This window comes from Emydura macquarii, unplaced genomic scaffold, assembly GCF_026122565.2.
Source record: "Emydura macquarii macquarii isolate MOO-44397 ecotype Brisbane River unplaced genomic scaffold, CSIRO-AGI_Emac_v2 contig_71, whole genome shotgun sequence".
In the NCBI taxonomy this organism is placed as follows: domain Eukaryota; kingdom Metazoa; phylum Chordata; order Testudines; family Chelidae; genus Emydura; species Emydura macquarii.
In genome coordinates this window covers 3,792,634-3,809,358 of record NW_027130208.1, presented here as the reverse complement: position 1 = coordinate 3,809,358, position 16,725 = coordinate 3,792,634, and the positions used below count along the sequence as shown (strand labels likewise).

General features: G+C 41.8%; 1 protein-coding gene across 3 annotated transcripts in view; it reads right to left on the bottom strand.

Moving 5' to 3' along the window:
* The window catches only part of PTPRG (protein tyrosine phosphatase receptor type G), a 532,225-nt gene that overhangs the window by 41,478 nt on the left and 474,022 nt on the right, over nt 1-16,725 (bottom strand). For all 3 annotated transcript variants that reach the window (XM_067541509.1, XM_067541517.1, XM_067541525.1), the window contains exon 14: nt 13,900-13,991. In XM_067541509.1, the coding sequence (XP_067397610.1) occupies nt 13,900-13,991 (92 nt within the window). The remainder of the gene's footprint in view (nt 1-13,899; nt 13,992-16,725) is intronic.

Genomic DNA, 16,725 nt, shown 5'->3' with positions numbered 1-16,725 from the left:
TCTTTGTCTCTCTCCTCCGCTCTTCCCTCTGTATTTTCTCTCCTACAACTCCCAAGTCCTTCCATGGGCTTCACCCCCACCCAGTTTCCCATCCCATTTGATAAAATGATCAGTAATGAAATAGTTAATGTTGGCATGTGAAGCTGATGAACATGACAATGAGATTAATGGGGGAGGGGGAATTCACAGTTCCAGAAAACAGCACTGTAACTGTTACACTTGCTTGGCATTTGAAAGGCAAACTTCTCAGCCACAAAGGTTAGAAACTTAATAAAATAAAATAAAAGGTTAGATTCTATAGAATCTGAGTATGCCATGGGGGGAGGGTACATAAATACAACAAGGAGGCTGGATCTGGCACGGACTAGGTGTTCAACACATCTGTGCTAGGCACTGTACAGTCACATAGTAAAAGACTCAGACAAAGGACAGAAGGGACCGTCATGATCATCTAATTTGACCTCCTGCACACTGCAGATCAAGAACCGCATCTACCCACTCCTGTAATAGGCTCATAACCTGAGTTACTGAAGTCCTCAAATCTTGATTTAAAGATGTCAAGTTACAGAGAATCCAACATTTACTCTAGTTTTAACCAGCAAGTGACCCGTTCTCCATGCTGCAGAGGAAGGTCAAAACCCCCAGGGTCTCTGTCAACCTGTCCTGGGGGAAAATTCCTTCCCAACCCCAATATGACAATTAGTTAGATCCTGCGCATGTGGGCGAGACCCACCAGCCAGACACCTGGGAAAGAATTCTCTGTAGTAACTTAAAGCCCTCCCCCATCTAGTGTCCCATCTTCAGTCGCTGGAGATATTTTGGGCCGTATGCCATTCTAGGTTCCCTTGTCATTATTTCCTCCATGAACTTACCGAGCTCAGACTTGAAACAATTTATGTTTTTTGCCCTCAGTACTCCCATTGGATGTCTGCTCCAGAATTTCATTGCTCTGAGGGTTAGAAACCTTCATCTAATTTCAAGCCTAAACTTGTTGATGGCCAATTTCTCTCTCTTTGTTCTTGTGCCAACTTAAATAACTTCTCTCTTCCCTAGTATTTTGCCCTCTGATATATTTATAAAGAGCAATTACATCTCCGCATAGCCTTCGGTTGCTTAGGCTAAACAAGCCAAGCTCCTTAAGTCTCTTCTCCTAAGACAGGCTCTGCATTCTTCTGATAATCTTAGTAGCCCTTCTCTGCACCTGTTCCAGTCCCTGCCTTGAAGAATTTATAATTTGAGTAGACAAACTGAACTCAGAACCGTCCTTCCCAGTCCATAAGTATGCCTTCATCCTCGGAGATACACAAGAGAAAGGTGATATTAAAGATATTTACTCCATATCAGTTTCATAAACTGAGTCTTAATGTGGCAAGACCTTCAGTTACATTACCTAAATGTGGTGCTGTGTGCTAGAAGGCACCCCTCTGATTTCCGGCTCTCTTTCTCAATGGAGCATACTAATGTAACTGGCTACATGGAATGTTCTTTTTCTTGCAGGTATCGTCAGGCACAAGGCTATGGTTAAGTTTCTCTTCCATCTTAAGACAAATGAGCTTCAGAGACCATAACTCTTCTAGTCAATGGAAGAGATTAATGGAATCCTATAATTGCTAATTAGGAGCCCTAATAGTTGCTCAATGCATATTCCCTTTTGCACTGTTTACTTTTTCCCAACCTAAAACCACACTGACATTTGTTATTGTCAGTATAATGTATACTTTCTACCAGACCTATAGCTCATTCCAAGGGAGGAAATGTTTGAAAAATGTGTCTTCATAACTCATAGCCAGTGCAAAGATGACAGTTCTTTATGGCACAGACTCAGCCCTCTGCTACATCAGTGTGAACAGAACTCGCCTGGTTTTACACCAGTATAAAACCTGAGCACAATCTTTCATCATATTAATTTTCACTGGGAAACCCTTGCTTTACATGGCAGCGTACAAATTAGGGCAGCATGAATAAAGATCTCTGGGTTAGAAGGATTTATAACCAGAGACCACTCCAGTAATCCAATGGAAGTTACTACTGTGTGGGATATTCAAATGTGAGGTGAACTGAATCCATCCCTCCCTGGCCAGCAGAATCTCAGATTGCTGCAGGAGTGACTCCTGTCGCTCTGTAGCAAGCATGTCGATTCTGGAGCGACTTTGAGAAGCTCTGTAGGGAACTACTGCATGCATGGGCATTCTGATGCTGAATGAATTTGAGAGGGGGATAATGAAACTTACTTCCTCCCACCCCTGCCACAAAAGGAGCCTGAATGGCTAATGTTGTGGGTATGAATGATATTCACTTGCATTTCATAAACTACTTGATCATAAAGCTGGTACCCAATGCTGCCGTCTCTGAGAGGTATCCTAGCTTTATGGACTTGATTTTTGTTTCTTTTCTTTTTCTTTTGAAGGGATCAGGACACACACACTGGGTGTGATTCCAGAAAGCAATGTTTTTACTAAGCCCTGCGTTTTAATTAATGCTCTGCGGGCTTCACAATGTTTCATTTCAAAAAGAGATGTGCAGAAGAACTCCTGATGGTGCAAGATATACCTAGACTTGTATCTAACATGTAGTATGTGTTACTGTGTATGTCAGAAAACTGAATCCCTAAAAGTCATTTATAGGAAAGGGGTACCCAATATTACATATTAAGTACGTGACAGAGCAATTATGGAAACTTGCTTTTATATATATATGCCACAGCTGAATTAGCTGTGTAGCTTGCTTGCTGTTGAGATAGCCTTACTGTTAACTGCTGCACTGCCTGAAATGCTGCTGGTAGAAAATAATTGTACATGGGTGCAAGTATACCGTTAAATATATACCTTGGGTCAAATCCTGGTCCCACTGACTTCCATAAGGTCAGGATTTCACCCCTTCAAGAGACAAGAACTTATATAAAAAGGTCTAAGTCTACAAAGATATTTTGGACCATTTTAGAATAGAAGAATTTGAATTTAAAGCTGTGAAAAGAGATATTAGAAACAGTACAGATCATATAACTGATGACTGTATTGCAAAGTGTACACACAGGGGAGTTGACATTTCACGTGCAATCTTAATGCTAACATTGCCTAAGTATTTGCAATCTAGCCTTTAATATTCTCTAAACCTTTAGTTTAAGTCTAGTTGAAGTGTATTTATATATGTGTGGGGTAGATTTAGTTCAGCAATAGAATGACTTGATTGGTTAAAGCATTTAAAATAAGGATGCAATAGAAATGTTAGCGCATCCCTCAGAATTCTGCACTTTTCTGGTAGATCATATTTTCTTGCAATACAAAAAGAGCCAGAAAGATTAGGCAATTTGTTTAGGGTAAAATAAAGTCACAGAAGTGGCTTTAATATTCCTAAACTATCAGTGGATCTTTTCTAGATAGATCGTATCTGCATAAATAATAAAATAGGGCAACCCAGCTGGTGTCATCCCCAGAGTTTGAACTACATGCTGAAAACCCTTTAAATGTTGGCACCCTGCTGAAGTCAGTGACCTTAGAATTATTAAGATAAATTATAATTGTCAAGGGGCACAATTCCTTTTTAACTTTTCTGTTATTCAAAATGTAAGCATGTACCAATTATTATTGGTTTATGAACAATGTCTTTCAAAATGAAAAAGGCAAAAAAAAGATTTAATATGAAAATATTCACACTTGGGGTCTTGATGTTTCAGCATATTGGAAATATTGCACAAAATACCTCTCAGCAAAACTATTATTATCTACATTTTATAATCAAATCAAATGAGCGCACTAGGGCAGTTTTCTGATACAGCAGTAATGTGTAATAAAGTAAAGAAAAGCAGAATATGTAAAATAAGATATGCAGTAGTGCAGTTACATTAATCTCACTTGTTTAAAGATTTAATCTAATATAGCACTATTAACCACATGCCAATCACAAACATGAAGGACAATGTTAATTACAAAAACTATACACATGTCATAATGAAATCTGAATTTTAAAACTGCATGTACAAATCTTAGATTAGGTCATCATTCATTATAAATGAAACTGCAATCCAACTGACCTTTTCCCCTTAAAGCCAGAAAGATGCAACCAAATCCATTGTACTAACTTTGGCTCAACAGAATGAAATCATGCAAGCTTTCTAGTAACATACACATTCCACATTATTTTACTAACTTTATGAGCATGTGACAAATCTCATTCTTATTTATTGTTTGTGTTATTGTAGAACCTACGATTACGACCCTTTTGTTCTAGGCACTATACAAACATTGAAATCGGAATACTCAGGCATTTAAAGTTGAGCGCATGCGTAAGTGTAGGCTGCATTTGGGACTTAACATTTGAAAGCAAGTACTGAAATTTTCTTCCCAGCCTACAGTCATTTGTTGGATTTGTTTAAAACATTTAGTTTTATTACTAGTTGTGTTTTACATGTATATTCTTATTTGAACATAATATAAATGTTATACATGCTCTCCAAGGACTCGATAGCACATTTTTTGCACAACTGGAATTCCCATTATCTTCCGTAGGAGTTTGGATGCGCAAGGAATGCAGGCATAGGCCACAAGCTGATTAACCTTTCTAGACACATCACAAAAAGGTGAAGCAGTTGTTTTTTTTCATTGTGGGTACAGCATGTAAAAGAAGGAAGTAATATTTACATTATATAAAACATTAAGGGCCAGATTCTTATCCTCCTACTTATACTGAGTGGCACTTTACTTCAAGAGTGATCCTATTAATTTCAGTTGGAATACTTGTTTAGCAAGGTATTACTCAACACGAGACATGGTGTCAGAATGTGCTACCAAAGTATTTTTAAATGCAAAACTTTGTTCGTTATTAGAATAAATTTGCATTTTAGTTTTTACTTGAAATATTTTCCAGGGATGGAAATCAGGAAGGAAGAAATGTTTTGCAAGTTTCTGTGTTGTGCTTTGCTGCTTTTAGATTGGTCATGCAATCTGTACTCCACCACATCTCAAAGAACCAGTTATTGAAGGCAAGTGACTGTTCTTTCTTCTGCAAGCATGTGCCAATATGAATCCCACTGTAGGTGACTATCAAGTGTCCTCCATGGATGGTGGGAGTGAGGAGTTTCAGCTGTATCAGTTGAACAGTGATTGCAGTACTGCTTTCCTGAACTTGATGCCTTGGCCTGGTAGGCATGTTGAGGGCATAATGTTTCACACAAGTCAGTGGGTTACCCTACATTGCAGCCTTACACAACTCAGAAATAGGCACACTTCTGAAGCAGGTGATAGATGCAGCCTGTGCTTTGGTGGAGTATGCCTTGATGTTCAAAGGAAAATGCTGACTAGCCAGAGGATAGAGGTGGAAATACAGTGCATGATGCACTTTGGAAGTTCTGTGACAAGATGATTTAGCTTCTGGATGAGCCAGAAATGGCCACAGTGAAAGCAAAGTGGCTTGGTCCTACTAAGGTAATACCATAAAGCTCTGGTGGCTCATTTCTTCTCTCTCTCAGTGTTGAGTGTGGCTTCGTAAAGAAGATTGTCAAGGTAACAGATTGTTTTAGGTGAATGTCCAACACCACTTCAGGGTTGAACTTGGGGTATGGTCTAAGCAGCACCTTGTCCCCATGAAAGACTGTGTCCAGAGGTCCAGCCATAAGAGCGTTTAAGGAGACCCAGAGAGCTCACTGACTCTGTGAGCTGAGGTGATGGCCATCAGAAAGAGCCGTTAATAGCAAGATGGCACATGGAACATTCTGACAGTGATTCCAAGGGGAAGTCCAAGAGTTTCAGGAAGACGGCACTGAGGGCCCCTGTGGGAGCTGGGTTTCTAACTGTAAGGAGGGAGGCCTGTAAAGAATTTAGATACCGTTGGCTGTGAAAAGATCAAAGCAACTGTGCCAGAGCATGATACATCGATATTTCTGCCAGATAGAAAATTGAATGGCTGTCCTGCGTGTTCCAAGCGCATCTATGGAATTGGCACCTCCGCAGGGTCCAGATTGTTTTGGACTGCCCATATAGAAAATAATTTCCTTTGTGAGGAGAGATTTTTTCTGATGGACGGATTCCTGCTTTGTATGAGAATGTTTTGGACCTGAAAGGAGAAGTCTCTCTCAGTACTGCACAATCAGCCAACATCCAAGCCATCATGTGCAACAACTGCAGGCCTGGGTGCAAATTCTATCCTTGGTTCTGAGATACTGTGTCCAGGCAGGCCTGTAGGTCTCATGGTCATCTGTAGCAGGCATGACAGCCAAAACATCTCAGCCAGTAAGAGGATATCAGGATGATTGTAGTCTAAGCCCTCCCGATCTTGGACACAATCCTGGGGAATCAAAGAAATCGGTGGGAAGGCATATAGGAGTTCTTGAGACCCCCAGAGAAGAAGGTATTTTGGAGATAGTCTGTCTGCTGGACGGAGTGCTGGATGACGCTGACTTGTCCACTGGCAGGGTCTTGGACCTTGTCTCCTCATGTGCTGATGGCACCTTCACAGATTGTTCCAGAAGGTGTAATTTAGACCTTACATCTTGTGACTTACACAGCAGGAAATAATAGGCTCTCCAAGCATCTGCTAGGAATGTGCATTTTCCTGCAACAGAAGAGGCACCTGCTATGTTCATCTTTTAAGGGGATTAGCCCATCAGAGGATGGGCAGGGTATGAAGCCTGCAGGTTTTGAATCCACCCTGTTAGGGAGCCCTGGTACAGACAGAGTTTGTATGGGGAGAGAGAGGAGCAATATTCAGTCAAGATGGGTTGACATGATCACAGCAATTGAAGATGAAGGTCATCAAATTCAGAAGGCTTAGCTGAAGCTAACAATGAGCAGGTTGGACCCTCACCAGATTCCATCTCCCTGCCATTGACAGGAAGAGGGAACTGTGCGGGGGCCTCTCTGCTCTTCATGCTCTCACGCAGGGAGAAACGAGGAGGCACAAGGCACATGCGCAGCCCTGACAGACACTGCTACTCAAGAAGTCTCTCGTTTCCCGTACATGAGGCACATGCACACCTATCCACACTGATACATACTTGAAGATGAAGCATGTTGACCTCACAGGCATATCTGCTGATGACTTAAAAATCTATTATGTTATTCAGGACCTCTACAATCCATTGAAAACAATCTGAGTTAACCAGAAAACATCTGATTAGCAAATATCACTATAGTCCGAGGCCTGAGAACATTGATGTTACCACCAATGGTTTTTGTAAACTGGATTTCTTTAACTTGACCACGTAAATTCAGCATGGGATACAAAGCGACTGGCATCACAACGAGACATTCCTACTTAGACCAGAAACCTTGAAGAACATCTGGCTTAATACATTTAGATTAAGTAACAGCCTCAATGAGCCAGTCTTTATGGTAATTGGGCTGTGGTAAAATCGGATAGGCGTAGTCTCTTTTGCCATAGAGCCAAGCATGCATTTTACTAATCCTTCAGGGGCATCCGCACTGAGCTCAGAAACTAAAGGCTTGAACCTGCTTCTATTAAACCCAGTGACAAAACTCCCATTCCTAGGACAGGAATTCTTACACTCCTGAGGCCTCATCTAGAGATCACCGAAGTCAGCACAAGCCCAACACGCTCACTGCAGAGGGGGAGAAAACGCTACAAAATACTTGATCAAGAAGGAAGAGGATGTGGTAGAAATGGAAGAAGTGGCTCCACTACCGGCTATCGATTGTATGTTATGCCAATGGTACCTTTGCTTTCTTTACTGGCTCAGGTCTTGGGACATGAGTAAAATGGGAACTGGCAGGGGGGCCTGCCTTTTGACTACAGAAGAGCTATTCCAGAGTGTGTGGTTTGCAGTCATGACTGCGAATTCTAGGAAAAACTTCTCTTTAGAGGATTAGCTGTTCCTGTTAGTTGTGGGGCCCTACCAAAAGAGGACAAGTCCAGAAATTCCATCAGCAACTTGCAGTAGATGCCAACCCACTTGGAAAACAGGAAAAAGAATGGAAACAGGAAACATTTACCATGATTAGATGTCTGTAACAAGAAGATCCAAAGGAAAGATGACGTAGACCTATCCAAAATTCACTGATTGAGGAGAGGAAGAGAGAGAAGTTGGGATAATAATTAACAGGGTGGCAGGTGTGTCTAAGAAATCTGCCATGTGATTATAAGTGCATTACACCCCTTGGGGCTGATCCTAAATCAGATTCATGCTGAGTTTAGATTCATACCTCGCTTGTAATAGCCAGAGGGTGACTCAGTTAATGATCTCTCCTTTGTCCTATGTTTCTCTAGATCAAGCAATGCAGATAATTATGAATTATGATAAGGGGTTTGGGTTTCTGGGCAAAATTTGCATAGATAAGTGCATGCCTATGGGTTAGATGGTTTCACGCTCAACAATTAAGTACATTTCAGCAGAGGGAAGTGAGGCAGAAAATGGGTAAAATCACTCCTCTATTAGATTATTTTTCTGCTTGTGGACCTGCAAAGCTCTATTATATGGTAGGAGTTATTGGCAGTATATTAAGAGGTTGCCAGTGATTTTAGAGTTCTCAGAGCAGAGAAACAGTGGGTCTTGGAAAAGCTGTTATACATTTTCACACACATTGAGCTAAATAGCCTTCAATTGTGCTGTGTGTGTGTGTGTAATTGAGAGTGGAATTTGGTCCACTAAATCCAAGGAAATAGATGCATAGCTCCCTGGGGACATATTTAAATGTCTTAAAAAGGTACAGCCAGAATATCAGACGCTAGTAAGGTTACTTTGAAGAACTCACTCTCATGAAAATGCAACTTATATTTTACTTCTAGGATCAATATGGCAAGTAAGATTTTCTCACGCTCTCTGGCAGCTTCTGGAGGAAAATGTTCAAAAAGCAACTTCTTTTTCCAATCAGAGTTACAAGTTAATCCAAGGAGGGTTTTGCTGTTTAACCTTTTTAAAGCATTTCAGTCGGATGGCTGCATGGGAGCTGCAGCTGATATCAGAGGAGAAATGGCATTTGTTAGCAGGTAGACTGGGGGATGAGGGAGCAGGTTTTTTCTATGCCTGTGCAAAGGACAAGTGTTTAGATGAGGTCTGGCCAATCCTAATGGACTTCAGTGCCCTTCTCATGCTCCATTTCTATTTTCCCATTGGAGGAAATGGAGTCTAGTGGTTAGTGCACAGGGCTTAGCATTCCTGAGCTCTGTTCTATAGGTATCTTGACTTTAGCAAAGCATTCGATCTGGTCTCCCACAGTGTTCTTGCCAGCAAGTTAAAGTAGTACGGGCTGGATGAATGGTCTATAAGGTGGATAGGAAACTGGCTAGATCGTTGGGCTCAACAGGTAGTGATCAATGCTCGGTATCTAGTAACAGCCGGTCACCGGTGGAATGCCCCACGGATCAGTGCTGGGGCCGGTTTTGTTTGACATCTTCATTAATAATCTGGAAGATGGAGTGGATTGCACCCTCAGCAAGTTTGCAGATGACACTAAGATGGGGGAAGTGGCAGACATGCTGGAGGGTAGGGATAGAAGACTTAGTGACCTAGACAAATTGGAGGATTGGGCCAAAAGCAATCTGAGGCGGTTCAACACTTAGGATGGAAGAATCCCATACACTGCTACAGACTGGGGACCGACTGGCTAGGCAGCAGTTCTGCAGAAAAGGAGCTGGGGTTACAGTGGACAAGAAGCTGGAGATGAGTCAACAGTGTGCTCTTCTAGCTAAGAAGGCTAATGGCATATTGGGCTGTATTAGTAGGAGCCTTGCCAGCAGATTGAGGGAAATGATTATTCCCCTCTATTTGGCACTGGTGAGGCCGCATCTGGAGTAGTGTGTCCAGTTTTGGGCCCCCCACTACAGGAAGGATGTGGACAAATTGGAGAGAGTCCAGCAGAGGGCAACGGAAATGATGAGGGGGCTGGAGCACATGACTTAAGAGGAGTGGCTGGGGGAACTAGGCTTGTTTAGTCTGCAAAAGAGAAGAATGAGGGGGGATTTGATAACAGCCTTTAACTACCTAAAAAGGGGGTTCCAGGGAGGATGGAGCTAAGCTGTTCTCAGTGGTAGTAGATGACAGAACAAGGAGCAACGGTCTCAAGTTGCGGTGGGGCAGGTCTAGGTTGGATATTAGGAAAGCGTTTTCACTAGGAGAGTGGTGAAGCACTGGAATGGGTTACCTAGGGAGGTGGTGGAATCTCCATCCTTAGAGGTTTTTAAGGCCCAGCTTACCAAAGCCCTGGCTGGGATGGTTTAGTTGGGGTTGGTCCTGCTTTGAGCAGGGGGTTGGACTAGACGACCTCCTGAGGTCCCTTCCAACCCTCATCTTCAATGATTCTATGATTCCCAGCTCAGCCACTGACTTGCTATGTCAGCTTACACAGGTCACTTGGGACCAGATTTTCAATTATTTAGGCACTTAAATATGCAGATAGATGCTTAACTCCCATTGATTTCAATGGGAGTTAGGCTCCTATCTCCATCTTTATGCACCTGAGTATCTCTGAAATGCTGGCCCGTAACCACTATGTGCCTCAGTTTACCCATCTGTAAAATAGGCTTACCACACCCTTCTTCACTGAAGTATCGGGAGGATTAATTAATTCATGTGCATAGAATGCTTTAAGATCTTCAGGTGGAAGCTACAATGTAAAGTGAAAGTTATTAATATTATTATACCTAGTAAACCTGTGGATTGAACATATTCGCTGAGATCTTCCCCTACCTCAGTGGAGATGCCATTCTTCATCAAAGTGGCAAGCTCTCTTTATCTGAATGTATTTGATTAAGAAAATGTTAGTAAATCGGGACAGACAACGAGAGAAAAATCCACCACAAATGAAGAGTTGATGCATCTACCCTCTTTTAGGCTGTAGTGCCTCTAACAGAACTCGAGGGTCTTTTCACAATTGCTTTTTTGTTTGTAAAAAAAGAAATGGCCTTCGCCAGAACGTTCAGGACCATGGCACCAGCTCTTCCACGGCAGAGGAAGAGGTTGGGTTTTGTGTGCAGGATGTCAGCTTTCCAGGCCGCTCAGTGATGAGGAAACCATGTCAGTCCCAAGTGGTCTAATGAGGACACAGTCCACATACAAAGACCGTTGCATTAACTTTTTTTATTACTGGTATTACCAACGTGCCAAGGAGCCCTAAGCATGGGCCAGGACCTCTCTGTGCAAGTCTGAGTAATATCAGATTCTAACTACCCATGCTGGGCCCCCTTTTCCCAGCACCCAACTCTCAATCATCCCAGATTCCAACAAATCCTTGCTCAGCTCCCCATCATCCCAAAATTAGGCTGACCACCTGATGCCTCTGCCAACCCCCACTGGCCCTCCATATCCCAGCTCACTCTCCGTGCCTTTCACATCCTCCAATCCTTCCTCCCAAATGGCCCCCCTGCTGCCTGGTGAACTGAGGAGCCGAGATATCTGTGCCAAGTCCTTCTTGTCCTCCTGCCTGCACCCGCTTCCCCCTTCTGCCTGCCTGCACTCAGCTCCCCCTTCTCCACATGCCCCCTTACAGCCTTGTTCAACTCTTCCCCGTATTTCCATCTCCTCCAGACCAACCCAGCTGCTCTGCCAGTCTCAGGGACTCTGTGCTGAGCAGAGCCAGTGAAAGAAGAGACGAGTTAGAAGCACTGTGGAACAGAACTAGCCAGCAGAAGTTCAGAGTCCCATGGCTTTTCCTAGCAGCGAAGCAGCATTGAATGAGAGGGGATTTAGAATCTGTATTGTCCTGGGGCCAGTGTGCAAATATCTCTGTGTTTGGAGCTTGGCAGGACTTTGGTTCTTTAGCCAGGGGGATCCCAAAGGAACATGAGGCTGCCAGGGAAAATTTCCACAAGGTCATATCTTCAAATGTTTCCTCTGCACAGTTAAATATTAGACCAAGAAAATATTAGAGAAAATTCCACTACCTTAGAGCTGGAAAAGATACAGAGAAGGGCAACAAAAATGATTAACAAAAATGATTCTGTTCCTAATCCACCTTGTTTAGATACAGCTTTGCATGGACGACAATCCAATATATACCCGCAGCACTTCCCAGCCATTCTAAGGAGGCACCACATGTGGAGATTGGGCGAGGCAGGGCAATGAGCATTGCAGGAGTAGCACAGATAGGAAGGGCTCTTTCTATTTTTACCTAAATTGCAGATTTGTTTGTCTCTGATGTGGAGAGGAGAGGGGGGAAAAATCTCCCAGGCTATTCAAGTTCTTTTATGAACACCCATTTCTAGGATGGAAATGCCCCCTCCCACTCTACTACTACAGAGAGAGGGAAGAATGGCTCCTTCTTAGTGAAATCACGTGTCTCCACACACGTCACACCAATGAAGAGAGTTGATAGTTGCACTGTTGTTCGTTTATACAGAGAGGTAGAGGACTCACACTAATACTGACGGTGACACAAGCTGCCTAATATTCCATGTTAACTCCCTTAGGTGCTTCTGAATCTCTCACCCTAGGCCAGGTCTACACTTACCTGGAGATTCGGCGGCAGTCGATGGGAGTTACGCAAGCTACACAGAGTAGCTTGTGTAACTCCTCTTCTACATGGTGTCTTCACTGCGCTGCGCCGAGAGGAAATGTGTTCCCGTTGACACAGCGCTACGCCGCTTGAGGGGATGGTTTTATTGCGTCGACTTCCGGATCGATTGAGCAGGTCTTCACTGACCACTCAATCGATCCAGATAGATCGATCGGATGGCAGAGAATTTGCTGCCGCCAATGAAGACATACCCCATGAAGATTAGATACACATTTCTACTGAATGCAATTACAGAAAATATAACTAGATGCTTTTCCCTTTCCAGAGAGCATATTTCTCCAGTGTCTTTTTCTAGAGTGCTAGAGGCATCTTTGAAAGTTTTCATTCAGATTCATGTAAGAGTTGCAGTCTGAAGCGTAGAACTGCCAAACCACGAGGACAGAAAACGAGAAGAAAACAAAGACACGTCATCATGTCACAACAAATGAAGTTTCCTTTGTGAAACTAATGTCATTATAACATGATGTTTATTTTAGTCCTGTCAATGAGACTGAATAATACCAAGCAAGGTAGCAACTGCCAAGGCTATTCCAACATCAAGAAACTTTAAAGTTTTTTTTGTCATCGTTGTCGAAGGGGGTAAAGAATTCTGTGCAGCTGATAAGTTCCAGAGGGGTAGCCGTGTTAGTCTGTATACAGCAAAAACAACCGGAGTCCTGTAGCACCTTAAAGACTAACAAATATCTGTGGACATAAGCTTTCGTGGGCTGCAACCCACGCGGGTTTTCGTGGGATGCATCTGACGAAGTGGGTTGCAGCCCACGAAAGTTTATGTCCACAGATATTTGTTAGTCTTTATGGTGCTACAGGACTCTCGTTGCTTGTGCAGCTGATGATACTTGAAAATACCAATGAAAAAGACACGCTTTCAGCTCCACTGCAGTGTGACTGAGAGAAGAATTTGGTCTTTGATATCTTGAAAATTAGAAAGCTAACAAATGGCTGTGAATTATACTTTTAGTGCTTTACGTATGCGCAATTCCCCTCTCTCTTCTGGTAAAATAGCGAAGGCCAAAACTGCACCTGATGTAAATGAGAGCAGTCCTACTGCCCTCAGCTGAAGCCAATGGAGTTGCTTATGCCAGACTCCATAATTGGCCCTCACTCTGTATTCAGTTCTAGACTGGATACCATGCATTGCTATTTTTAAGAGATATCACTTTTGTTCTTGACATTTAAAAGTTATTCTGGAATTTTTAGTTGAAACCATTTGGATGAATTGTCTGATGAATGCACAATATTTACACTCAGATCAAACTGCAAAGCAAGTTAATTTTCATGAAACAGCACTGACATTGCAAACCTCTGTAAAAATGTAAAAGAAAAATCATACTCCTGTCACAAACACAACTCTATCGCATCCACGTAATTAAACTAGAACCTGTCCATAAAAGCATGAATTAATTGAAGAATGAACAGGAGGTTAGGCCTGCCTTACCTGGGATAGGTATAATGGGAATGGTCTCATTAGGGACCACTCGAGGTGAGCTGCTGTCCTCCACATAGAAATGAGCCGTCTGAAAACACTTTCTGTTAAAAAAGGAACAGAAAAAAATTAAGTGCGATGAAAAACAGTATTAAAAAGCTCAGTGAAAAACTTTTGCATATGTTCTGCCTTTCCATTTCTAGTTCACAATGCCAGATGTTACAGTTTTAAATGCTCATTAGTGAAAACACATTTAAGTTGTACATAATTACAATTGTGCTTTCAATCTAAATTTAATTCACTGATACCTGACACATGCTCACTAGAAATATACATGCCCCCTATACATTTAGGAGCATACTATTGTGATAAAGCAATAAATATCGCTAAAGCTCACATTAAATAAAGCCCCAAAAGTTTAGTATTTGAGATATTATAGATTTCAAATACACGATTCAGAAAGAAACTTGCACTGTGCTGTGGATCAGTTCTCAAATCAAATTAAAGCAAAATGTTTCAAGGGAATATGCACCTACTGTAAAACGTTATGCTGTGTTACAGTGGGTAGTATCTAACACAGAATATGTAACTCCTGCATGTTATCCTGCTGCCCTGCTATGAAAATTACAGTTTCAGCAGTAACAAACTTTATTTCTATAAGCTCTAAACCTGTACAATCCCCTTCACAACCTCCTGCTAACACTGCATCACAGATGCCACTATAGAAAATCCAACAAATGCTTAGAATGGGCCCCAGAAGTTGTCTCTGAAAAGGCCCAAGAAGGACAAGTCAAATACTGAAACCATGCTAGAAACCCTGAAAGAAGGACTTAAATCCACCTCACTCTTTTTACCTGTATTTAATGCAAAGCAGAGAACACAAGCTGGTCATCATAGAGAAGGCACTGAGCAGATGAGAATCAAGAGATCCAAGAAGCTTCTGCATGGTGATGTTAACTGAGGCAGGGTTTTCCAACCTCAGCGTCACTGCTCATTGCTGACTTAATGAGCTGCTTGAGGCTGGAACTGAATATTTAATGAGCCTTGCTCAGTGTGAGCAGCTCTTGTGACGAGAGAAGGGTCTGCTCTCATCTGGCAGGGGCTCTTAACAATAGCCTTGCCCTACCATAAAGATCCCCCATCTCTTACCGAACGGCTCCTCAACACCTGTATGGAGTGAGAACACAGCCCTGATTAACTGCCTCTTTGTGGGAATTGTTTCTCCTGCTGAAAAATATTTGCATGTAATGGCTTGTAACTTTCTGCCTTGTCATGTGCTTTTCTGTAATTCTGGACATTGTATTCTGCCCACTCTATATAGCCTGCTGTGCTGACATTGTCAAACTAATTTATGCTCCCATTGTTTCATCACAGATACAAACCAGCATGCTAAGAAGTCACTGAAAAAAATCAAAACGATGCCTAAATGCAAAACAGGTCTCTGAAAGAACCCAAGATCCCTACAGGTCCTGTTTGCATAGTAGTACCATACTAGTTATGGCACTCTGTAAATAATAAAAGTATGAGACATATAAGCTCACATATACTATTGAATATACAACCAGAAAAGATCACATTTCACAGCATGGCATGGATTTCTTGAAGCAGGTTGTTCTTTTCAGGGAGAGTGTCTTGTACTGTATCAGAGTTATTTATATGGTAAGTGTACTTTGCTAGGGAACACCGTAGGGTGAAATCATACACAAGAATCCAAGATGCATGACATATTGCGTGACATTTAAAGGAATTAGTTCATTTTCCTCTTCAACTCTGCTTCTTTTTTTTAAAAAAAGCAAAAAGGGAATTCCTTTATTTTTTGGCAGCCTTTTCTTTGGACAATGGGCACCCTGGGGGCACAGAGCAGAATAAATCAGTCACACACAAGGGAAGAAAGTATGAATATGAAACAGGCAAAATGTTCGTGGTTTTGATGCATTCAGGACTTTTCCCCCTTGAGTAAATTCTACAGAAAATCCATGGAGATGTCTCCTGGTAATTGAGGCCTTAAGAATGCATAGGATTTTCCACATAGTAGTTTAATAAAAAGATAGACTTTTTTATTTATTGAACCTAAGGGTTTTGGGGGGAGCGAGAATTGGACTTACGATACATATGAAATGGTATTTTTTTAAATTCATTTATGTATTCTATTCTCACATATGCAACAAACAAACAAAAACCACATTGCATTGTCCTTTTATATCCTCACAAGAGAATCATTTAATAAATATATGAAATTGCTTAATTTGTTGCACAATTACATTGTGTGATGTGCATAATGCTCATATGTAGTAAGATACGAAATATGTAGTAACATGTCTTGGTACAGTGCAATATATACAGGGATTAGTAAAAGTAATAATATATTAAATGAGTATTTCACATAATAGAGTTTTGCTGCTGTCATTCATGCAATTGACAAATCTACATTTCTCTTTCTTGGATGGCTATTGATAGCTGTCATTGACCCATCTTTGCTTACCAAAATAAATATTCCTTGATACTTTGTACAAATCAAAAGCTTTTGAAACTCAAAATGGTCTTCCTTGGTTATCCATCAGTAAACCACGAGCAGCCTACAATTCAATTCTATTCTCATCGAAAAGCAAGATGAGGCACTTGAGCAGTATGACCCAGAGGTAAGAACAGTCTTTATTTTCTTGCAGTCCTAGTTTCTATTCCTAGGACCTCACTCTGCCCTCCAGGACAAACACACAGCTCTGACTGGGAGAATGGTGAATAGATCTGAAGACAGACTCTGGTTCTTAGTCCTTTGTACTTGGAGCTTCTTCGGCTCCTAGCTGAAGGGGATGGGAGCTGCACTGCTCAGAACTAGCT